Source organism: Molothrus ater, assembly GCF_012460135.2.
Source record: "Molothrus ater isolate BHLD 08-10-18 breed brown headed cowbird chromosome W unlocalized genomic scaffold, BPBGC_Mater_1.1 matW_random_MA34, whole genome shotgun sequence".
Lineage (NCBI taxonomy): Eukaryota > Metazoa > Chordata > Aves > Passeriformes > Icteridae > Molothrus > Molothrus ater.
The window spans coordinates 368,883-394,512 of record NW_026530820.1 but is presented as its reverse complement, the minus strand read 5'-3'; the positions used below and the strand labels follow the sequence as shown (position 1 = coordinate 394,512).

The following is a 25,630-nucleotide window of genomic DNA, read 5'->3' as shown; positions in this document are numbered from 1 at the left end:
GTTCACACCACAGGCAGGTTTCCTCCACAACGCCCCCTGAAACCACCGATAAGCTCAAACAGTCTGCACAGGAATGGGTCTGGACAGACACATCCTTTTTGGAAGGTTCCATCTGATTACATACACTCATACTAACTACAGTTTTTGATTGTGTACAAACCATTACTACCAGAAATGCTAAAACCTACCAACCAACAGAAACACCGTGCACAACATACATGCATGTCATTAAATATAGATTTCTAGGAATATAATATAGATTATATAGATGACCAATACTTTGGAAAGTTATAAAAGAGCTCTGGATCTCTAGAAAGTAACTACTGAAATATGTCACAGACTTTTTTTTAAAGGCCATAATTAGAAGGTTGGAAAGGCATTTAAGAGTTTGGATAAGTCAATTCAGAGCTGATATGAGAGTAGCTCTTACTCTCAAAGAAGTCACCATTCTGTAAATTAAGATTTTGGTTGGCACCAGACATTTCTTTGCCAAAAAACATGCAAGATGGTGTGCAATATATACAAAAAAAAAGACTCCTACACAATACCATTTTCAATTAAATAGCCTCTTTACATAAAAATAATTTTTAAACCAGACAACACACAAGTAAACTTACAGCTGTGGCATGATAAAGAAACACTATCTATTTCCAGAAAGTGCTACATTATTATGCAAACAATTCAAGTGCTAGAATTTTTTTCCCTTGTTTAGCTATGAAAACTGAATTTATTTTAAAAGTATTTTTCAATTAAGTGAAGTTAACTATACTACTCCAAGTTTTGGAAATGTTACAAAGTTAATTTTTTTTTTTAAATAACCCTGACTCAAACCCAATTTACACTTATGAAGAATAACAACAACAGAGCTTCTCTGGGATAATGCATGTAACACTGCCCAGTCTTGTCACAGACATATTTTATGAAAATCCTTTTGCTAGGATTTTTCTCCTGAGAAGCTGAGAGGCCTCAGAAACGAAATGTAAACAATGACTATCTGATGGCTATGGAATGTGGTCTGGAGATGGTTTACCAACAGGTGCATCTTTGATTGGTCTCATGTGGTTGTTTTTACTTGATGACCAATGACAGCCAGCTGTGTCGAGGCTGTGATCAGTTAAGATTTTATCATTCCTTTCTTTTCTAGCCTTCTGATGTCTCCTTGCTCTTTCTTTAGTATCGTTCTAATATATAATTTTCTTTTAATATATCGTAAAATAATAAATCAGCCTTCTGGAACATGGAGTCAAGATTCTCATCTCTTCCCTTGTTGGGGTTGCCTGCAAATTCCACACAGTCTAAACTTCACTTTCTAACTGCCTTTCATTTTATATTCATACTTAATAGTACTCCTAAAATCCTCACCGAGCACCCTCTACTTGAAAGCAAAACACAAGATCTGTTGTAACCAAACTGAAATGAACCAAAGGGGTAACCTTCTGAAGGAGAAACATCACCAGAGTTACCCAAAACCTGTTCTCAGGAAATTCCAAATTCTTCTTTTAGGAAAGACACAAACAAAAAGACTTCAAAATTTAGTAATAAATGCAATTTCTGAAACTTCAGTTAGAGACAGCAGAAATAAAATGTTTTAACCCTTTTTAGCCATGATATTCCCATCAGAATGGGAGATGGACAATCTGGAAAGAAACAGAAAGCCAAGACAGACAATTACAGCTCCTGAGCAATCTGAAAGTCCTCGCTCTAAGGCAATATATCTGACAGTCTATCAAGAAGACATGAAACTTCAGGGTTTCTCTGCTAGGAGGCACAAAGTATGTTAGAGGAAGCTTTCGCTTCAGCAAACAGTACATTCTGAAATTACAGATAGCCTGTTTTCCCTTAGAAGAATATTTCAGGGGAAAAATTTCAGCCAGCTCTACTTGGATGTTGAAAGATAGAAAACCTAGAGTTCCTGAACTGTGCTGGAGTTTGATTTTACTTTTATTAATTCTGCATGGATGGCATTCAAATACTGTGTTGATGGTAGCAATATAAAAGCTGTGAGACATAAAACTATTGTTTTGTTTATACATAAACAACTAGTTAGCTTTCTTAAACAATGGTTTCTTCCTTGCCATCTATTCTTTCCGATATGTGGCAGACTATTTTTATGCTATGTTCTTGCATTTGGTTTGCATGGCAAGGTTAGGGTGGTGGGCTACAGGGGTGGCTTCTGTGAGAAGCTGCTGGAAGCTTCCCCCATGTCAGAGAGAGTCAGTGCCAGCCAGCTCCAACAGGGACCCACCTCTGGCCAAGGTCAAGTCAATCAGTGATGGCTGTAGCAACACCTCTGTGATAACATATTTTAAAAAGGGAAATAAGCTATTGTGGAGAAACAATTGCAACCAGAGAAGAGCAGAGTGAGAATATGAGAGGAACAACTCTGCAGACAACAAAGTCTGTAAAGAAGGAGGTGGAGGAGGTGTTCCAGGTGCTGCAGCAGATTCCTCTGCAGCCTGTGAAGATCATGGAGACACAGGTTGTCCCCCTGCATCCCATGGAGGCTCCCAGGGGAGCAGAGATCCACCTTCAGCCCATACAGGACCCCACACTAGAGCAGGTAGATGCCTGAAGAAGTCTGTGACCCTATGGAAGCTTGCCATGGAGCAGGATCGTGGCAGGAAGAGGAGCTCCTGCTGGAGCAGGCTTGCTGGCGGGACTCGTGACCCTGTGGGGGAGCCCATGCTGGAGCAGCCTGTGCCTGAAGGACTGCATCCCATTAGAAGAACCTGCGCTAGAGCCTGTGGGAAGGACTCATGTTGGAGAAGTTTGTGAAGAACTGTTTTCTGTGGGAGGAACCCCATGCTGGAGCAGAAGAGTGTGAAGAGTTGTTCCCCCCCCTCCCCCCCCCCCGAGGAGGATGGAGCAGCTGAAAGAACATGTGATGAACTGATGACAACCTCCATTCCTCATTCCTCTATGCTGCTGGGGTGAGGAGGAAGTAGACAATTCAAGAATTGATCCTGGGAAGAAGGGAGGGGTGGGGGAAACTGTTTTTAAGACTTTTTTTACTTCTCATTATCCTACTCTGATTGATATTAAATTAATTTTTATTCCCCAAGTCGAGTCTATTTTGACCATGATGGTAATTGGTGAGTGATCCCTCCCTGTACTTATCTTGCTCCATGAGCCTTTTGTTATATCTTCTCTCCCTGTCCAGCTGAGCAGGGGAGTGATAGAGGGGCTTTGGTGGGTGCCTGGCATCCAGCCAGGGTCAACCTGCCACAGTTTTCAGAAATCACAGATGACATACTGAAAAATACTCTGTGCTTACTGACATCATGGGAAGTTATTGAGAGCAATTATCTCCAGGTCTCATCAATCATCCTGACAAAATTTACATGTCAGCATAATAAAAATACAACTTGAAACCTGTAAAACATACAAGGTTCAGTTCTACTTTTAAAATGAGAAGAAATAATTGTCAACAGATGTATAGCCTGAGATGGATGTACTAAAACAAATATAGAACTTGGAGAAACCTTGAAAGTCCGTTTAGGTCATTTGTAGCATTAGGCAAAGCAAATTGAGTTGTCCGCTGGTATAAATTATATATGCAATGATTTTCATGTTGCATAGCACCATTGGCAAAAAGTATGCTTGCTTCTAACAGTTACACAGCAGTGTCATGAAGTGAGAATACCCAAATGATTGCTCTGAGCAGCTATCTCAATACTGAGAAAAAGATTCATGCTTTGTATATACATAAATTCAGATATCTTTTCTTAGAGATACCTTAAGTGGCAGAGAGAAATGATGAGGGGGAGGGGAAACAGGAAAATAAACTGAAGACAAAATGATACCCCAGTGTTTAATTGCTTTCAAGGTATAAGCATCTCTTTTGAACAATTACTTTCTGTGCACACCACTTCAACTATTGTTTGAGAGAATAATTTCAGTTTTATTGACCTTTCAAATCAATGACACACATCTCATTTTAACCTTGTAAAAAAACATGTAACTTGAGAAGGTATACCCTCCCTCATGTCTTAATTTTTTGTCATTTGAGGGCTAAACCCAACAGTGAAGTCCAAGAAAGCATGAACTGCTGCTAAAGACAAATTATTTATTTTTTCACCCCATTGCTGCTATCTCTTTTGACGCCTCAGTAGCATTTATGTAGTCAACTAGATGAGAACATGACCTGTCTGAAAGCTAATGTTCAGTCTCTTCACCTGATTCAGTGAGAAGATGAGCAAATTGCAGAGGCAGCATGGAAAAAGGAAGGAACACGGTTGGGACAGATAGCAAAAGGCAAGAGCATCCTCTTCTGTGAAACTCCACAGTTCAATGGAAAAACCTACTTCAAAAACTGAATAGTTTTCACAACCTGAATAGTTACAGCTAGAACTATTAAGTTAGTCTTTGTGATAAGGAGCTCAAAAAATTACTAAAAAAAAAATTATTGGCCTACCTATACTGAAGCCATTCATGAGCACAGTCTGCTCAGAAAACACAATGGACAATGCTTAAGATATGCACTATATTCATTGCTACCTTGAGCTTCCCATTCTGGACCTCAGCAATGATTACCTTATTCAACATTAATTTGAAATTTTATTCTTTAAATCTGACAGGACAGCACTAGTAGCACAGAAGACAGAACATAATAATACAAAATCATCATCTGTCACCCTTTTGAAACCTACTTAAAAAGACAGGCAGAGATGATTTTTCTCAAAATATGAGCTGTGATGAGTTTTATTTCATAATGGACTTGAGCATAATGGCAACAGAACTCTCACTTTTTTAGTCAGAGTTCCAGTTTGAAGTAGTAATTTTTGGATCTATAGAAAGACAGCAGGGGAGGGTAGAGGGGAAAGAAATAACAGCATATGCTGTCTAAGTACATTTTAACAGGTTAAAAATTAATAGGAATTTTGATCTGTCACAGTTTTCATGTCAAAGATGGCTGTTTCCTTCCCCTTGCATCCTACCGCCAACATAAGAATCTGCTGCAAGCAACTTTACAACCTTAATCTGCTTCAGAGCTATGATTATTGATGACAAACACTGCTTTTAAGTATTTTGATTTTAATGAAGAGTACTAGCAGACTGAGGAGCATAGGACTATCATATTCCCAAAAGACGAGAACCATATTAATATACTGGTTCCTTTTTGTAGTCTCTCTACAATTACTAATATTCTTTTTTTTTTTTTTTGAAAGCAGCTGAGATCATCTGAAGAACTTCTAAAAAAATCTCCTTAAAACTGTTCCCAAATCCAAAGAGATAAAATACAAAATACAAGCAGCATCCTATATAAAGGATAATGAAAGTACCTGGTTTATTAAAAATTATGTTTTAGCATAGAATTTCAATCCTTTCTGTTGACCCAAAAGCTTCATTTTATGAATTCCAAATTAATATATCAGTATTACTTTACAACAGAAACACTACATCCTCTTGGATATTCACATCAAGTCATACAATTAAATGGGGGTTCCATCAGACATAGGTAGGAGAAGACAAAGAAGACGTGAACATTAGCTTCTGACACTTTTACATGATTCTCTGGCTCATACCCTTTTAGCTGAAAGCAAAATTGCTTATTAGAAAAAAGAAAAATTGAAAAACTGCCTGCTATTGTTGCAAGTTAATAAATCTCTTCTTTGTGATAATGTAACTAATTATAAGCAGTTGTCCTAGGATGACGTTATGATCCTTGTATCCCCAATCGGGTGTTCTGTTTATGCTGGATGTTATATTCTGTGCCTTCAAGACTGGCTCTGACAGTGAAGGCGGGGAGAAGAAGAAGCACAGAGTTTTGTCATCAGCTGCACTCTCCCCCACAGTCTGGTGGAACACAGAACTCCACTGTTGTTGTCTGGGCACGAACTGGGCAGAACAGCACTCCTTTTGCTTTTTCATTAGTTTAGCTAGCTGAGGCAGAGAAGGTTTCCCTGGACTGTTTTTCTTTCCCTTTAATTGGAACCATTCAAACCTGCTCTGGACTGGGACCTGGGGAAACACCGAGAGCTCGCACTTTGTAGCCCACTGGGGCCTACTCTGGGCAGCAGCCTTTCCCAGTGCTGGAGGGACTGATAACAGAGCAACCACCCCCAGAAGAGACTTTCTGAATTTGTTATCTCTTCAGAGCAGTGAACGAGTTTTGTCATCTGGTATTGTTAATTTCTTGCGCTGGGGAGTGCTTTGCCTGTTAAATAAACAGGTTTTCTTCCACTTCTCTGTGAGGAAATTTTTCCCGAACTGGTTGGGGGGGAGGGGCCGTGTGGGTTTGCTTTCTGGGTGGCCCTTTTGGAGGTTTTCAGCCCTAAACCAGGACAGCAGTTAGATCAGTCAATAACTGTTACTGTAATAAATTTATGTATTCTTTAAATTAAAAAAAAAAACTTTTAAAAGCTAGTATTTTATTTAGAAACATCATCATTCTATAAGGAATAACTAATACAATTTCTGAATCTCTTGAAGGGAGTGAAAGTCATCAAGATTGATGCTATATATGCTTAATTTGAGACTATTTTATAAAATCTTTGTCCAACAAATCTGATACCAGACTTTTCAAGCCAATACTAAAAACTTCAACCATGTCCTTTTTCAGAACAGAATTTTCTTATATAAGAAATAAGGTATACTTTTAAAATGTTTACCTAACTTTATTCTTTAAGCAAGAAGCTTCAACATAAAAATAACCAAACAGATCTTGTGAAAAAGAACACAAAAAACCCTTCCCAAAACCCAAGAACAAAGAAACAAAAACAAAAACCCACAAACAGAAAACCCAACCCACAAACTATTCCAAGTTCTCAATGACAAATAGAAAAGTTGGTCAATACTAGAACTGCATATTTACTCTAATAATTGGAAGCCCTTAGATCCTGTTGTACAGCCAAGCAGCATTTGTTCCTCCTTAACTAGGTCCTTATACAGATTTCTATAAAGCTCTGATTCAGCTATTGAAGTAACCTTAGACTGCTGTTGAAGAAACAGGTGTTGGTGTAAGGAAAGAGTTAAACAGAGAGCAGCAGCAGCGCCAGCAGCAGCAGCAGCGTATCTCTGGACAGCTGTACCTGAGACAGAACTGGACAAATGAGTTTCTACTTCTACATAGACATAGAACTATACACTCTTCACACTCTACCATGGCTTTGGAGGGAACAATGGAAAATGTCAAGAGGACAGATTTCTTGTAGAACTGTGATTACATATGTAAGCTGTAACCAAAAAAAGGCTCTTAGGAGTAAAGATATAGATACTGATCCTTATGAATAAAATCTCAGATTCGCTCTCTCTCTGCTGGTGGGTCTCATCCCTACATGTATCACAGACTGCAAGAATATAAAGCACCTGACACTCTAGTGAGAGCCAATTAAAAGTCTTTTCACCAGAAAAACTAAACATACTCATAAGAAGTTGAGGAAAAATGCAAACAACAGAAAACAATGATGGAAGAGAAAAAGGAAAACCTTCACTGTAACAACATTCATCAATGACAGATAAGAATGGCTGGATTGAGCAGCCAGGTCCTGGGAGCAGGGGGCTACAGGGGTGGCTTCTCTGAGAAGCTGCTGGAAGCTTCCTTCATGTCTGACAGAGCCAATGCCAGCTGGCTGCAAGACAGATCTGCCACTGGCCAAGGCCTGTGGCAACTCTGGTGTTTTCAGGGTCTCCCCCACCCTGGCTGCCGTGGGTGCCCAAGACAGAGAAATCCAGTTAAGCACGACCTATCCAGGCCCCTCAGGAAGGCTCCAGAGCTGCAGGCAGTCTTAGCAAGCAGTTCAGCTCTTAGTGATTATCAGCTCATTTCTGATTTCAGCTCTTGGCTTGCTAAGTGCCTTTGGCGGACGCAGGAAGAGAGAGGAGAAGACAGTATGAGGTTCCACAGAGATGTCTTTACTGATGTCTTCTGCAAAGGTTCTCAGGGACAGCTCTTCTGCCGAGCTGGGCAAAAGTAGGGATTTATATAGGGTACAGGAGTTTTAGAAAACAGTCCAATAGTAAGGGTCGAGGGGAAAGTGACCTATAATCTTACAGAGATATAGGCAACGGTCCGAAGGCGGAAGAGGGGCTTCTTAGGTCCAGTCATCATGACTAGGCATTTACTATTTTAGGCTGCTGAACACCATAGAGGCATTGCAGGCCCTGTGCCTGCTACAAAGGCCAAGCCCATCAGAGGTGGTAGCAACGCCTGTGTGATAACATATTTAAGAAGGTGAAAAAATTATTGCACAGAATTAATTGTGTCCGGAGTAGAACAGAGTGAGTATATGAGAAAGGAACAACTCTGCAGACACCAACGTCAGTGGAGAAAGAAGGGGAGGAGTTGCTACAGGTATCACCACCGGGGTCACCAATTATCACGGTTCCCCTCCCGCAGCGTGGTGCGCAGCCAGTCCATGAAAGGAGGACAGTGGTGCGGGGGGCCGTCCGCCAGTGCTGCCGCGGCCGGGGGCCCACCTGCGGACTCCACAGCCAGTGGCGCAGCTGGCGCAGGGGGGCCGGCTGGCACAGAGGCCACAGGCTCGCGAAAAAGCGACGCGGTGGTTTCTCTTGGTCCCGGGGGGGGCGGGGGGAGGTGGCGCTGGCGGTGTCTCTGCCGCTGCTGCTGCTAAAGGTGCCGGCTGGTGCGGCCAAGCAACATGCAAAGCAGGAAACACCAGTGCCACCGAGTGGAGTGGAACCGAGTTTGGCAAAGGCACCCCAGCGGTTTCTCAGAGCAAAGCGAGTTGTGGAGCTGGGGGCGGCGGTGGTCGGCTCAGGGCGGTCGAAACAAAGGAACACTGGCTGCTCCATCTGGAGTGGGGGTCGGTGCCACCGGCGGCTGCAGCAGAGCGGCCCTCGGTGGGGGCGAGCCCACCAGTCCCTGCGAGGCAGGGAATTCCAGAAATGCCAGTGAGTGAAAAGGCACTCCTGCCGCTGCTCTCGATACGGGGAGAGTCGGAGCTGGCGGAAATGGAACGGGATGGTCCGTCCAAGTCGATTGGGACACAGTTCCTGGAGCCATCTCAGGCAAAAAACACGTTGGCTTTGTCACTTTTCTGTTCCCCAGGAACTTGAGTCGAAGGGCTTTAGAAATGCTTTTCCAGGCAGGCAGTAAAGTCCTTGCGACTGCATCCCCTGTGGTGACTGCAGCTAGCAAACAATCACCGAGACATTCCCAAGTCTCTGAATCAAAGGCAGCTCCCAGATCCACTGCAAAGCTGTGATTTTTGGCCCAGGCCAGCAGATCACAGAGCGCTTCATCAGACACAGTGAGTCTCAGAGGAATTATCAGATTCCTCCATGCAGAAACAATCGTTTGTTCATCTCTGGAAAATTGGTTCCCCATTTTTAAGGAAAACCCAGTCTGTCCCCTTCCAGCTCTTAGGCTAGACGATGTCCGCAGTCCCAAAGGGACAAGTCTTCTTCAGGAAGATGTGGAGAAAGATCACAGTTACCTCTCTAGGAGGGCAGAAGGCGTCCAATCTGTCTTGCAGGGAATGCTGGAGGTCAGCCTGAGTTCCTCTGATGGAGAGATCCAGATGGTCTCCAGTTCATGCCAGACACATGGCTGGAGTCAGTAATAGTCACCCCAGTTTGTCTGTACCCTCGAAGGGGTCAGCAATTTCAGGCCAATGTTCGGACACACTTCAGAAGAGTCATCAAAAAATCAAGGCAGCGTGTTCACACACACGAGGAGTCACCAATTATCACCAAAGGGGTATCAGGGACAGACAAAGGTGATACAGAGACTCCATCATCAGAAGGCATGAAAAGGAACTTTATTATTAGAAATCTACAGTTCTTACAGAAACAATGGTGGACCTATGTCGTCCTGCTCTTCTAAGTTCTTCTAAGCCTTCTGATGCTTACATTCTTGTAACGAACTTTCTCACATGCTTTTCTGTAAATACTTATTGTTTTACATTCTTTTCTGGAGGAGGAAAAATTTGATGAACTGTTGGTTTGTCCAGTGTCATTGGAGAGGTGGCACTGTCATCCTCCAATCCACTGTCACTTTTGAAAATCTATAAATGTTGGAGTCAGAAATTAAACTGCCCTTCTTTTACCTTGGAGTTTCCAGTGCCCGCATCATTTTATTTCGTGTCCTATAGCGACAGACCTAAGACCTGATTGGCCTTTAGGAATCTTCTCTCACACTGTTGGTGAACTATGGATAGCACACTCTGGAGAATCATATCTATGAACAACAGTTACAGAAAGAGAGATAATAATTGTTTTAATTCTTTCTCTCAGCTTTCTCACAGCTTCCCAGGAAAATCCTGGAACAGCTATGTCTCTCTCTGTTCAGAGGATATGTGATTACCACACTACAGGTACAAGAGCTGAGATTCCTCTGCAGCCTGTTGTGAAGACCATGGTGAAGCAGCTGTGTCCCTGTAACTCATGGAGGACCATGGGGATGCAGAGATCTACCTGCAGCCCATGGAGGAGACCCATGCCAGAGCAGGTGGATGCCTGAAGGAGACTGTGACCCCATGGAAAGCCCGTGCTGGAGCAGGGTGCTGGCAGGACTTGTGACCCTGTGCAGGACCCATGCTGGAGCAGGCTGTGCCTGAAGGATGGTGCTGTAGGAAGGGACCTATGTTGGAGCAATTCATGAAGAACTGTAGTTCGTGTAGTTCGTGGGAATGACTCATGTTGGAGAAGTTAATGAAGGACTGCTTCCCATGGGGGGGATGCCATGCTGGAGCAGGGGAAGTACTTTATCACTCTCAACAACTCCCTGAAAGGAGGTTGTAGCCAGGTGAGGGTAAGTCTCTTCTCCTGTCCTGGTTTAGGTCAAATTTGGTAGAATCTCCAAACCCACACGGCCCCTCCCCCCAACCGGTTCGGGAAGAATTCCTCAGAGAGAAGTGGAAAGAACCTGTTTATTTAACAGGCACAGCACCCCCCAGCACACAAAATGAACAATACTGGATGACACCACTCTGAAAAAGATGACAAATTCAGAAAGTCTCTCTCGGGGGTGGTCACTCTGTTATCAGTCCCTCCGGCGCTGGGGCAGCTGCTGCAGGCCACAAGGTGCAAACTCTCGGTGTTCCCAGGTCCCAGTCCAGAGCAGGTTCGAGTTGGTCCAAAAAAATGAAAGGAGAAACAGTCCAGGAAGAATTTTGGACTGTTTAGCTAAACTAGCTAATGAGCAGAAGCAAAGCAGAAGCAAGAGCCAGAGAGCAAAGCGAAAAGCAAAAGCAAAAAAGCAAAAACCGCACTAGCTACTGCCCTGTCTCTGTGTCTCTCCAGGCTGATAAGAAAACCCAAAAAAACTTTCACTCTTCAGAGCCAGTCTTAAAGGCACAGAACATAATATCCAGCATAAACAGAACAGATGAATGGGGATACAAACATCATAACGTCACCCTAGGACATCTCCCCAGGCAACCAGCAACAGGACAAGAGGACACAATCTTAAGCTGTGCCTGGGGAGGTTTAGGTTTGACATTAGGAAGAAGTTCTTCACAGAAGGAGTGATTGGGCATCAGAATGGGCTGCCCAGGGAGGTGGTAGAGTCACTGTCCCTAGAAGGTGTTTAAGAAAAGACTGAATGTGGCACTTAGTGCCATGGTCTAGTTGACAAGGTGGTGTTAGGTAATAGGTTGGACTTGGTGATCTCAAAGGTCATTCTCAGCCTAGCTGATTCTGGGATTCTGTGACTCCTCTCCCTGGAGAGGAAGCAGAGACAGAAACAACAGCTTATGAACTGATTATGAACTGAACCCCCATTCCCTGTCTCCCTGCACTGCTGGGGTGTGAGGAGGTAGAGAATCAGGAATAAAGTTAAGCCCAGGAAGGAGGGAGAAGTTGGAGCAAGGGGTTTTTAAGATTTGTTTTACTTCTCATTATCCTGCTCTGATTTTATTGGTAATAAATTCAATTCATATCCCTGAGTCATGTCCCGGCTGGTGCAGTATTGTTGACAGTGCACTGTTGTGATAGTGATCACTACCTGTTGTTCTTCAACCCTCAGCAGTCCAATAGCAGAAGGGTCCTCTGAGAGACCAGGAGAGGTATTCAGCTGTCTAATTCCCTCTGTCTCCACAACAGCTATCCCAAAAGCCCAATGGTGCCCTTTTGGGTCCTTGAAATACTCTCTCCTGAGGTAATCTATGCCATGGATGCCTGAGGCCTCTGAGCCTCAATAGTCACAATAGAGTGCTTTTGCCATTTGTTCCCAGTCAGGCTCACTTTGGCTTCCAGTACAGTCAGCTCTTGGTATCCCCCTATCACCCCAGAAACAGAGATAGATTCTGCCCCTGCATATCTCAATGGCATCAGGGTACATAGTGTGACAGTGTCAACTAAAGCCTTATACTCTTATGGGTCTGATGTGCCAGACCATCAGGTCCACACAGTCTAGTAGATCCTATTATCCCTTTCCTCCAGCTGGATGGAGGCAGGACCCCTCTATTCCTGGTCACAGTACTCATTACTCACTTCTTGTAAACATGACCTGGAGGTCCCTTCAAGAGGATCAGAAGTAACATCAGCCTTCCTATTTTGTCTGAGGACCTGCCCACTGGAAACTAAAGCAGTATTTATCCTTAAAGAATTTCCTGCAGTGGTTGTTCTTCCTTTCAACTCGCATATCCATGCTCCTAGGGAACAGGTGGGTTTTCCATCCCACTTCCTCATACCCTCTCCATGGTCATGCAGGTAAAAATCACAGGTTACCTTGTCGTGTGAATCCTCTCTTCTGCAGGGATGCACTTGTGCCCAATAGCAGAGACATTGGTCTGTACTGGTGGGGTATGGGACATTTCCTTTTTAAATTGCTGGAGATCCTTGGACAGTCTTTCCATGGACAAGACACAGGCCCAAAGGGGAAAAGAGAGACTTTCTTTATATTGCTGGAGTTGGACAACCAAATTATCCACTGTTTGTTCTTCTTTCCATGACATCACCACCTATGAGTTGGCATATGATGATGGTGTGTTCTGCTCCGCAGGAACTTCCACTACATGGGTTGTGTACACTGGACTTCATCTGGATTTATAGGGGACTGCTTGTTACTTGAATCCTTATAGAGTATGCCTAACAGTTAATTCTCTCAAGTACTTGGTACCTTTCTGTGGAGATTCTCAATTCAGTCAAAGAGAATTCTCCCAAGCTTCAGGCCTGGGAAACTTAGAGAGGAAGAATGAAAACAATTATTATCTCTCTTTTTGTTCAGGTTGTTTATAGATATGTACCTTCAGACTGTGCTATTCATAGTTCACCAATAGTGTGAAAGGTTTTTACTTTGAGACCAATCAGATTTCAACTTAGCGATCCTGGTTATAAAAGGACTCTACCTCTTAATAAAGGATCTCTCTTTTTTGCCTTCTGAACCATGGAGTCATTTTGTCCGTCCCTGACTCAACAGCATCACCTTTCTTCATGGTGTTCCACTTGCCTTGGTGCACTGATAGATTGTTCTGGAAAAGCTACTTTTCCCTCACACTTGACAGGAGTTGCCTCCAGAGGCTGAAGATTTCTATCTTTTTCCCAAACCTTGTCAAGGCCTGCATCCTGGGACAGGGATCTCAGTTGCTTGGCTTTATTATTACCATATAGTTTCCAACTGTGGGCTACATTATCCTAGCATCAGAGCAGCCAGGTCACATGGGGCTCACCCAGACGGCAGCTGAAATCTTTTCATATATCTTGCAGCTCACCTGGGAATAAGGATTGGGTGATTTTCTCTGGCCCTGCCTCTTCCTCCTGTTGCGAGGGCCCTACTTCCTCCTCATCACTCACTACGTGAACTGATTTTGTCTTGGATTTCTTCTTCTCTATAGGGGCGACTGCCACCAGCACGGGTTGTCCCTCTGGTTCAGTTGCAGTTTGAGTGGACACAGTGCCTGTTGATCTGCTTTCCTTCCTCTCCCCCTGAGGGTGCCATCTAATGACAAGCAGTGTCCAATAAGTAGTAGCCAGGGCCAAGCACACTGCAATAAGTTGCCTCTCTCTGGAACTGCCAGTGATTTTCTTTGAAATATTCTTCCACTTTATCAGGGTTCTGTATTTTTTCAGGGGTGAACCTCCAAACCATTGGAGCAGAATAATCCTTCAAAAGCTGGCCCATTTCCTCTCACATTCCATGCCACTCATGACTATCCACCCTTGCGGCAGATCTCTGAAAAACCTCCCTTGTTGGGGAAGATGAAACAGGAAAGCCTTATAAATATGATTGCCTGGCAAAAGATTTTGAGAATATAGAAACTATAAGCAAGATTGAAATGAAAGCAAGCTTTGAGATACCTTAGTTACTGAACAACTGGAAAAAAATGGTGTGGCCAGCTGAAGGTGATCCCCTTTTGATCAAACAACACCCTCTGCTTGCAGACAGGTCCAAGGGTCAGAGCAGACCCTACTAGCTTGGCAGAAGGGGTCCAAAGAGTAGTTTTTAGGGTTTAAAATGTAACACAGTATGGTAATGTAATGATTCTTATAGGCTGTATGTAAATGCTATAGGATTTGTATATTGTACTAAATTGGTTAGTGAGAAATAGAATATTCAACACAGAAGAAGATTTATTGTTTTGTAACGGGAACCTCGCTCTCCTACGCTTTTGTTCTCTTACCCTTTTGTTCTCTTACCCTTTTACTCTCTTACCCTTTTACGCTCTTACCCCTTTTACTCTCTTACCCTCTCATCCTCTCTACCCCTCTCTTCTCTCGGGCCTGCTCCGAGCTGCGGCTGGCAGCTCCAAGCAGGGCCCCTGCACCCAGGCCCTTTGCAATAAACCGCAAGTTCCATGACCTGGCTTCAGAGATCTCTCGTCTCCGTCCGTCCCGACCGTCCTACTCCCCGACGCTCCTACACTCTCTAGAAATCTTTCTTGACTCTAAACACAGTGTGGACCACACTGAGGATACCTGGCAGACTTAGCAACAACAACATGCTTTCCTTAACATCCAGAGTGAATTCAAAATTCTCAAAAGCTGCTGTAACAGGCCTGAAGAAGGAAAAGGGGTTGAAAAACTGGGGAAAATCATCTTCCCCTGTTCCCCCACACACTGGGAACAATTATTAAAGAATTCCCAGAGGTAGCACCTGTGGAGAGCTTTTTGGATAATTGGCTAGCTGAGAAAGGCCACTTTGATGTGATACCGTTGGATAAGAATAGGGGAAACAAGCTGGGGATTAAGCAACCAGTGTCCAATCACTGACAAAGGTCATAGTGACCTTTACTGAAACAGGAAGATGGGGGAGAAAATCGCTTGCCAGAAAATGAAGATAGCCTAGGTAGAGTAGCTATAAGAATGTAAACATAGAAACAAAATAATCATTAGAGCATAGAAGTAGGTGTGGTTGATCTAAGTGTGTTTTAACCAATAATGAGCTCAGCTTTTGCAATATGTATAAGCTTCATTAACACCAATATAAATATGTGTGAGCTATCAATAAACTTTGGGATTTGCTGTTCGCGCATATTGTGTGAAGCAATTCCTCCGCCGATCACGACAAGCACCTGAAGTAAGGGCAGAAGAACAACACTGAATACACATCACAAATGATCCCCATTGCCCTTGATGTTATCATGTCATAAAGTGATATTCCACAGTACAGCAACAAAGTAATCCTGTTCCCTCTCCCTGCTCTGAAAAAGAGCACCATGAGGAGCACATACAGGAATATATACAGAGTTAGGTACCGTATCCACTTGAACAGATCAAGCAACATTGTGACCAATGGCTCTGTACCTAATACAACAAATGCTTAGATCAAATTTGTTTCCAACCCGCTCTGGCTCACTCACTCACTCTCCACTCTCCCCCCCAGAGGAGAATTGGAGACATAAAAAGGCAAAGATCACAGGTTGAGATAAGAACAATTTACCAGAAACAGCAATGAGATAAGAAAACCAACAGTAACAGCAACAATACTAATAGCAGAGTGTACAAGATAGGTAAATGATTCACTCACGATTGCTCACTGGGGAACCTGGTCTGCACACTCCACATACCCTGTCCAAATCTGAAGGGTATCCACCCCACTCCTTCCCCCCTCTGCAAATGGCATGAGGTGGTATTAAATAACCTGAAGGACCCAGCTGTGTCCATCCGGGCTGCCGCAAAAATTAACTGCATCCTGGCCAGAACCAGGGCAGTAACTTACAAGTGCTTAAAAGAATATCAGCAACAGAAATTTATGCAAAAAGCTCGATAGTTTAATTTCCTATTGTGATGAATAAATCCTGTAACATCCACAAATAGTAAAAGACCTATGAGTGTTTAACAGCTCTCCAATTACAAAGATCTAGCTTACAAGACATACTATTTTATTATCTTAATGATCCATCACAAACAGAAAACAAAATAATGTTTTAATGTCTGATATGTGTAAGTGAACTCTGAATAACTGGCAGGCCTCCAAACAGAAGAGGAACTGCGAATAATGCGTATTTTATGATTGACTTTTCGCAAATATTAAAATGAGTATTATATGTGTTGTGTTAGAAAGCAATGCTGTATTAATTTTCTTAAGTACTGTGTTAAATATAGTTTTAGGTTATAAAAAATGTTAAAATAGAAACTATGCTATGTAGGATACTTTTTTTAAAGAAAGGACTTGCAGCAAAATAGCAGCCACAGGACACCTAAATCTTTCAGAGAAAAAGAATTTATTGCCCTCTTATCAGAAGAAATGAACTTCTTCCCACCTCGAAGGCGAAGGCGCTGTTAGGATTAAGAGGAAGAAGTTGACACTGACCAGACAGAATCCTGTATTTGAATGGAATTTATGCATCATGTATGAAGTGCATGAATATGCAACAGGCTATTGTTTTTAAGGGTTAATCCTTTGTTAACGGGTGTCCTTTTGCGGGCTCGTGCTGCCCAGAAAAAGGTACCCAGACGTCTGTAACTCTTTGTTTCTATTGTCTCATATTGTCCTAATTCAAATTGTCCAAATTATTATTACTCTAATTGTATTACTATTTTTATAACCATTTTATTACTATTAAGCTTTTAAAATTTTAAAAACAAGTGATTGGCATTTTTCACAATCATTCTGCAGTAACATTTTATGAATATTTCTGAAAGAAAAGAAATTACTGAAATTGATCCCAAACCTGTTTGCAAACTGGAAAAAAACCCAGTTAAAAGTGGCACATGATTAACTGACTACTATTTTTTTCTTTCTTTACTAAAAGTTATGAGAAAAGCAGTGTGGCCAGCAGGTCGAGGGAGGTGATTGTCCCCCTCTGTTCTCGTGAGACCTCATCTGGAGTTCTCAGCACAGGAAAGACATGGGCCTGTTGGAGCAGATCTAGAGGAGGGCCATGAACATGATCAAAGGGCTGGAGCACCTCTCCTGTGAAGACAGGCTGAGAGAGTTGGGGTTGTTCAGCCTGAAGAAAACTCCAGGAAGACCTCATTGAGACCTTTCAGTACTTAAAGGGGGCTTATAAAAAAGATGGGGACAAACTCTTTAGTAGGGCCTGTTGCAATAGGACAAGGGGTAATGGTTTTAAACTAAAAGAGGGTAGATATAAAAAAGACTATAAGGAAGAAATAAGAAACTAGATATAGGAATTTTTTTATGATGAGTGTGGTGAAACACTGGCATAGGTTGCCTAGAGAGATGATAGATGCCCTATCCCTGAAAACATTCAAGGTCAGACTGGACAGGGCTCTGAGCAACCTGATCTTGTAGATGTCCCTTCTCATTGGAGGGGGTTGGATGAAATGGCTTTTGGATGTCCCTTTCAACTAAAACCATTCTACGATTTCCCCAGTAATGCAAAACAGAAATTATTATGTGCTCTAGTCATTATTTGCTCAGTGAGTAGCAAAGTCATTCTTGAATATACTATCTGTAACACTTAGCCTGGTCAATTTAGCATTGCAAAGGTGGCCAGTTACTGTGAAGCTTAAGTAGCTGAGATAAATGCTCCAGTACTTCAACTACTTTAGGATCAAAGAACACCTGAAATAACATCACTTTTTCTTTGACATAAAATGATGTTAACTTTTAGTTCCACTTCTAGCAATTAACAGCAATACTTTCTCAGCTATACTTCATGCAAAATGTTTTATAAAAACAGCTTGCTACAGGAGAGGAAAAGGTTACAGTTTTGTTTTTTTAAGAGTGCTTAAAAATACTGAGAAGTATCACTAGAAAGGCTTTAACATTGTTTTTGCTTTTGTCCTACACTAGACAGCTTGACATGAAATAAGGGACTACACTATACTCAGTTATCCATGGATAGATAATATAGGTTACAGATTAGCCATGCTAGATAACCACATTAGCTGCATACAGAACCATGAAATATAAACACAGTTTCAACACAAAGTCAACTTGTATCCAAATTGCTGCTTCCAAATCAGCATGTTGTTCTCCAAAAAGCACAAAAGCAGGATTTACTCAGCATCACAGTAAAGAGGCACTTCACTGCATCTTGTAGCACATACCTCCTACCTTCTGTTAGCCTGTAATTTAGGTATGGACATGAAATTTTAAAAAGGACCAAAAAGAAAAAATTTTTCATCACAGACATTCCATACTTTGTTGTTATTAGGCCCTGAACATTTTGCCATGGGAAGTGGTCAAATCACCATGCCTGGAGGTATTTAAAAGACATGTAGATGTGGGACTTAGGGACATGCTTTAGTGGTGGACTTGGCAGTGTTAGTTTAATGGTTGGACTCTATGATCTTAGAAGGCTTTTCCAACCTAAATGAATTTAGGATTTGAGATAAAGCATGCCTTTGTCAAAGTTTCAACACATTCATATATCATTCTTCAACTGAAATGCAAATTCCCAGTAGATGTCTCTTCATGTTTCACTCATTTGTCTCAGAAATTTTTAAAAAATCTTGGGAGCTTTTGAGTTGACATTCAGGCTGCTGCCAAAACTTTTCTTAGGGGATGGAGGGAAGAGAGGAGGAAGAGAAAAAAAAGATACAAAGATGCCTTCTGAAAACTCATTTGTTACACAGGCAAAAAAAATCACAGATTTCTGAATCCTAATATGAATTTCACAAAGGCAAATCTTAAAATCAGGGAAAATACCACTCATATTTTGAATGTTTTCAAAATTAATTTTTCACCTTTCCAAAAAAATCTCTTTAGGAATAAAATATTAAATTCAGTAAGAAATGCAGCTACTCTGATTCGGTAAGAATAAAGAAACTACATTTTAGAATTAATCTAATCAACACAAAACAGCACATCTGAAGCAGGCAAACTAGCTCCCTAATAACATATTTCAATACAATGAAAAGTATCATAGAGACCTTCACATGACAAAAAACTATGCTGTAGCACTAAATCTTCAGCAATAAATGACGTTTCTAAAAGCCAAACATGAGTAGCTAAGGTCCAAGACAATTTCTGAACCAAAGTGAATTAACATTACTTCACTCTCACAAAGGACATTTTAATTTTCACCAATAAAAGTGTAAATAAAACTAAAAATATTTACTGTTGCAGCAGACTGCAGCACATGACAATTATTTCAGTGAATGTTATGTGAGTTTTCTTTCAGCAAATAGGGAATTAGTTACAGATCAAATAAGTATTATATCTTACTAAATATAATTATCTGAACTACAGAAGGTGTTGTGTCTCTACAGCTGCTTCAATTTGCTTAGTTGTGGCACATTGTTTAGAGGACAAGATCAGCTCTTTGTGTTACTGTATTTTAATAGATTCCCAACTTGTACTGAATGAGAACTCAAAAAAAAAACCCCAAAACAAAAACACACAAAAAACCAAACAACAAACCCACCATAAAACCCCCTACATGTATAAAAAAATGATATGGAGTGACAGCTACAAAGAACCTAGCAATCTCTCAGTTTTCAATGGGACTGAGTTACAAGATGTCTGAAAGAACTGTAAGGAAAAGAGTGACCTGTACTCATCTCAGCTGTCATTTGTAAATCAGCTAACAATATTTACCACATCTTTCTTTTGGGAGAGGTGACCTCAGAAGCTTCAGTAGTTCTACAGAATAACTTCCCTTGTGCTATGACTTTGATTGGTCCTACTGCAATATTATTTTTAACCTAACACAGCAAAGTATTTTGTTTCAGTATTTTTTATTCCTATAGCAACAGGCTATTGCTCTATTCTAAATAGAGGAACATGATTCCCTTTCCCAATCATGTTTCTGAAAGGTTTCCAAATAAATTATAGATGCTCCTTTTGTTCCAGTGCTCCTGTTCCTCTAAGGACACCAGATCTGTCATGAACATATTTTAGCACATACCCTTAAAACCTATCTTGACCTCGAAATACAGAAATAGTTATATATACACAGAATATCCAAATGAAAGAAACATTGGGAAAAAAAAAACCCCAACAACCAGCCCACATACATAAACTACCATTTAATTAAGTCAAATGAAAAAAAAATAATTTTGTTCAAGCATTGAGAATGGTGTGGTGGTTTGACAGGAAATGTGTTTTTTGGGATGCTATGGTTGGGCCAATGGATGTTCAGATTTTAATATTGGCATCTAATATGGCCATTAGGACATGGATCCGCCTCTGAGAACACAGGGTTAAAAGCAGAGCTCTCCCCTGGGAGGGTCTCCTGGGTTCCGGTGAGGAAAGAGTTCGGATCTCTCCCCCGATCTCTCCCCCGTCCAGCTGCTGCTGCTGGGTGGGGGAGGGGAGCCATGCGGCCGGGTGAGGTAGGCCGAGGCTTGGACCGAGAGGGGAGGTGAAGAGGCCCCCGAGGATGGAAGGGTGGGAGAAGTAGCAGGAGGCATCGGGCAGCCCCCCCCCCCCCCCCCCCCCCCCCCCCCGAGAGAGAGAGAGAGAGAGTACAGCCTGTGCTTGAGACTATGTTACCTTGAAACTTGATAACATGTGCCGGCAGCACGGCTGAGAAGGAGAAGCAGGGGGGGGAGGATGCAGCGAGAAGGTGTCCAGGCTGTGGGAGTTCCTGAGAAGGCAGAGTCCGAGTTTTTAACCCTTATTTGGACAATGAAAACTTTGCAGAACATTAACCTTTCCTAGAAGAGAGATAGAGATGAAATGGAAGAAGGAAATGGGCAAGTGTGAGAGAGGTCTGGGCAAGTCAGAGATAGTGGAAGAGTAGAGAAGAATCTTAGTGGGAAGAGATGATGGAGTGGCTTTTGCTGGATTCTTTTTGTACAGCCATGGACAGAACCATGTTCCTTGTGACACAGAGACTGCATCTAGGGGGAGGCAATGCCTCAGAACCAAGAGGGTTCAGTGTTGGTGCCCCTCGGCCCCAGGGGGTGAAAAAATATGGGGGGGACAGGTGTCCCAAAGGAGAGATTGTGGGGACAGGTGTCCCAAAGGAGAGACTGTGCCTTTTTTTGGATTGGGACAGAGCATCCTTAAAAAGACAACCCTAGAAGCAGCTCTGGTCCGTGTTCAGTGGTGAGAGCACTGGACATGAAAGGAAGAGGTCACAACGGCAGATGTACTCCGGGCGGTGCCATGAGTGACACGGAAACACACGAGGCTTCGACTGTGTTTCCAGGGGAAGCCCATGGTACAAGAAGGACTCCTCTCCTCTTGATGAACTGAGGATTGATTGTCTGAAGGCTGGTGCTGGACCAAGAGTTGGTGATTTGGGGAATAGATGTATTGTATTGGAATTTGGTGGGGGGAGGAGGAAGTGTATTTGTAAGGTTTTCATTTTTCTTGTGTGTGTTCCTTTTTACATATAGTTGTAGTGTAGTTAATAAAGTTTTGTTTTCTTTATTTCCATGTGGGAGCCTGCTTTGCTTATTCCTGGTCACATCTCACAGCAGAAACCAGGGAGAGGGTATCCTCATGGGGGCACTGGCATTGTGCCAGTGTCAAACCATGACAAATGGGATTGAGGTGTGTTGTGTTTGTTTTGGGGCAGCTTGACATTCCCATGACTGCATGACTGCGCCCATACTGCAGCAACAACACAAAACTTTTGTCTGTGGTTGTTACAACCATTCCACTATCCTGAAAGCAGGATTCACATTAATATATAACAGTGTCCTAGAAACACTAAAGTAATCAATCCATCACTGTCTAAATCTGCCTGAAATTCTCTCTCCTATGAGTAAAGGTTCTGCAATTTACACTTAAAAATTATTAATGGCAGGTCCTTACATGCAAGGCTTCTTTAATAGAATTTATGTAGTGTTAAGCCATATTCACCAGTGTTTAATATTAGAAGTGAAATTACAAAAAAAAAAAAAAAAAAACCCTTGAAACTAAGTTATCAATGCAGTTCTCAGTGACTTTTCTGAGAATAAAGCTATTTTTAGGGAAACGTTCTTAGGCTAATTCGGACTATTTTAATTCTTTTGAACTCAACACTAATTATTTTATCTTGTTGCAATAAAAAGGAAGGACATTACCAGCTTTAAATTTACAGTCTTTTCTTTGCCTTTCCCTTACATTTCATGAAGTTTCACAATTATACTTTATAGACCCTATATTACTTTTCTCTGCTTGCTGTCATGACAAAATCTCACACAAATGTCATGGGAAATAATTTTTATCATTAGTAAAAGTTTTATTAAAACCATTTCCAGATGCATGAAGTACCTAAGTTTTGCTAACTTATCATTAGAACAACAGAGTACAAAAAAAATCTTTGAAAATTAATCTATAGTTTTATTTTAAAATTTAAATCATGGAGATTTTAACTCATGGAGACAAAGCTGTTTACATAGTGTTAGAAAAAAAGAGTACAATCAGACACAAAACCAAAATACAAACTCTAATGAATCATGTCTAACAAGCACAGAAATGGTGCATGCTGAGGTTTGTGCACATAAGATCCCTACCCTAGAGACATTATCATCCCTTCTGTCTGACATCTCAACTGCAAAATCTCAAGGGAGTCACGAACATATGTGCCACTGTAATCACTTAGTTACATTTTGCATGCACATAAATAGATTACCTGCAGTGTTTGCTACTGTTGCACTTAGCAATGTTGGATGATGTATAATTTTGATGCACACCAATGCAAAGCTGGATTTTTAGGCCCAGTGTTTGATATACTAGGTATAGTTGCACCATATATTCTTTCTAGGCAGACAGATTGTTCCTTGCCCTGAAATCTTTATAGCCTAATGCCTGCAAAATTCAGAGGATTTAGCACACACTCATGGTGGGGGGGGGGGAAGGCTGAATGATCATCCAGTCTATCCCACCTTCCTCCCACCTTCCTCAAGGCAAGACCTCCTAGGTAATCCTGACAGATATCTGTCTTGTCATGCTTAACTTACTTTCATGCAGCTATTCAGGTATGTAGAAAGAGAAATGTGCATACACACGCCTTCAGATTCAACAAATGGAAGAACACAACACTGACTATCTACTGACTTTGTTATGATGCCATGGCAAGGTCCAACTGAAAAAAAAGTGACTACAGGAATATGGCCAAAAATATACAATCTAAAGGAGAAATAAAATATGCTATTGTGGCAAGTATACATACAGATATACAAACACGCATTAAAAAACAAATGTTAACTAGGAAAATTACTCTTTAACCAATTCTTTATCAATCATCAAATCTATTTTAGATGCAGTGTAGAGTCAAAGAACATATACCTTAGGAGCTTTCCCCCCGTTATTCTGCACTCACAAACACGGTTTTAGGAGACTTCCACCCAAATCAATGAACTGTTTCATTAGTTTACTTCTCACCAAAAAAACCCAAAAAAACCCCAGGTTGCTTAGCAAAACTTATAATACATAAATAAATGTATTTTATGCTTCACTATACATTTCATCAAACTAAACTGACAGGATTTTCTGTAGTGTTCATGCTTTTTATACTGATTACCTCTTTCAAATCAAACAAAAAATCCTGCACACTAGTAGAAGTATGACTTCCTCAATGACTGTTATTAACAGCTTCATGTCACCTAATTAAGCTATAAATTCAGCAAAAATGAAGAATTACATAATAATGCCATTTCCTCTTTTTGACAAACTTCTCATTATTCAAGGCCCATTTTTGTCAAATGTATCTCCCCGAAGTTAAAGACATTTTTAACACTCTGGAAGTCTTATTAAAAAGGGCCACTAAGCATACTAAAGCACCTTAGAACCCCATAAGCACCATAAAGTTGCGTCTGACAAAATACATAGGAGTACATAAGCCTTCCACATTAGTTACAGGTAAGTACAAGAGTACAAAAATATTAGAGGTCTAACCAGGTCTTTTAAGTCAACTACCAATGCTATCAGAGGCTCCAGGACCTCTTCCTCCTCCAAGACCTACTCTGCCTTCCTTGAGATGCTACAAATATTAGAGCCCCTCTGCAAATCCTGCATTCAAAGGGCAATCCAAAATCTCCTACAGGTCTCCTTCCGCTCAACATCCAATCATTTTCCCCACCTCTCCTAAATCCCGAGCCTGTTCCAGCACGCGCCCCGACCCCTAAGCTACATAACAGTCCACCGTCCCCCACAACGTTTCTGCCCCAAACCTACAGCAACGCTCACCCAGCAGCATCCTTGCTCCCATCCCACCCGCGCACTAGCGCCACTTAAGTTCCCCTTCCCCATCAACAACCTCCATAGGCCCCCGAATAAGCGGTAGCCCGTCAGCCATCCCCCTACTCAGCGCGCCCAGCCGCACCTCACGGTCCTTGAGGCCCAGGAGCAGCACCTCTTCCATGAGGGTGAGGCGTGTTTCCTTGGAGTCGCCCTTCTCATCGTCTCCGGGCTCGTCCCGGCGGCCTTCATCCTCAGATCCGCCTCCTGCCTCCCGCTCCTTGGCGGCGGAGGCGTAGCGGGAGGCCTCTGTCCGGCGCTGCACCAGCCCGGAGCTACGCTGGGTCAAGGAAGTCATGGCTGGAGGCAGTGGAAGGTCAAAGGCCTGCCACGGGGAGAGGAACTTTGCGGCAGATCGGGAGGGGGAAAGAAGAAGAGACGGCAACCACTCCTGCCTCCGCCCTATCCCCACCGGGGCAACGGCCGGCCGGGGGCAATCATGGGGAGCGGGATTCGGCCGAGGCAGTGGCGGTGGGAGCCGGCGTTCCCCGCCTGCTGCGGCCGAGATGGCGGAGGTGGCTTTTCTTCCAATATGGCGGCGTACGCTGATGTCAGCGGAGGATGTGGTAGTGGCAGGCGGGGGGGTACGATCGGAAAGTTCCGCGGACGGGAGGAGCCCCTCACGGAGCCGGAGCTGTGGACGGAGAGCCTCAGGGATGCGGCCCCCTCAGCCTTAGGGACTGCGGGTGGTGCCGGCTCTTATTGACTATTACTAATCGTTAGCCGGGGCTGTGGAGGACGATTAATCCGATGCTCAGGGCGGAGGGGAAGGGGGGCTGGAGAGCCGGTGCCCGCCGCGGCATAACCCGGGGGCTGGGTAGTACACTCTCATCAATTAGGTTTTTTTAAGTGCTTTATTTACAAATTTACAACCTTAAGTCTGCTAGATTTCACTTGTAGCCCCAAGTCTGATTGCTAGTGCAGCCCCCAGGACTAAATTTATATATATATATATATATATATATATTGAAAAATGCATGTATTTTATAATTGGCTTTTCGCAAATATTAAAATGAATATTATATGTGTTGTGTTAGAAAGTAATGCTGTATTAATTCTCTTAAGTACTGTGTTAAATATAGTTTTAGGTTATAAAAATTGTTAAAATAGAAACGATGCTATGTAGGATACTTTTTTTTAAAGAAAGGACTCGCAGCGAGATAGCAGCCACAGGACACCTAAATCTTTCAGAGAAAA

At 42.3% G+C, this 25,630-nt stretch overlaps 1 protein-coding gene across 1 annotated transcript in view; it reads right to left on the bottom strand.

The window, feature by feature from the left end:
- Positions 1-25,043, bottom strand: part of LOC118701546 (Golgi phosphoprotein 3-like) — a 127,918-nt gene extending 102,875 nt beyond the window's left edge. Inside the window, exon 1 of the mRNA XM_036406220.2 lies at positions 24,519-25,043. Within this exon, the coding sequence (XP_036262113.1) occupies positions 24,519-24,731 (213 nt within the window). The 5' untranslated portion in view covers positions 24,732-25,043. The remainder of the gene's footprint in view (positions 1-24,518) is intronic.
- Positions 25,044-25,630: the final 587 nt, after the last annotated feature.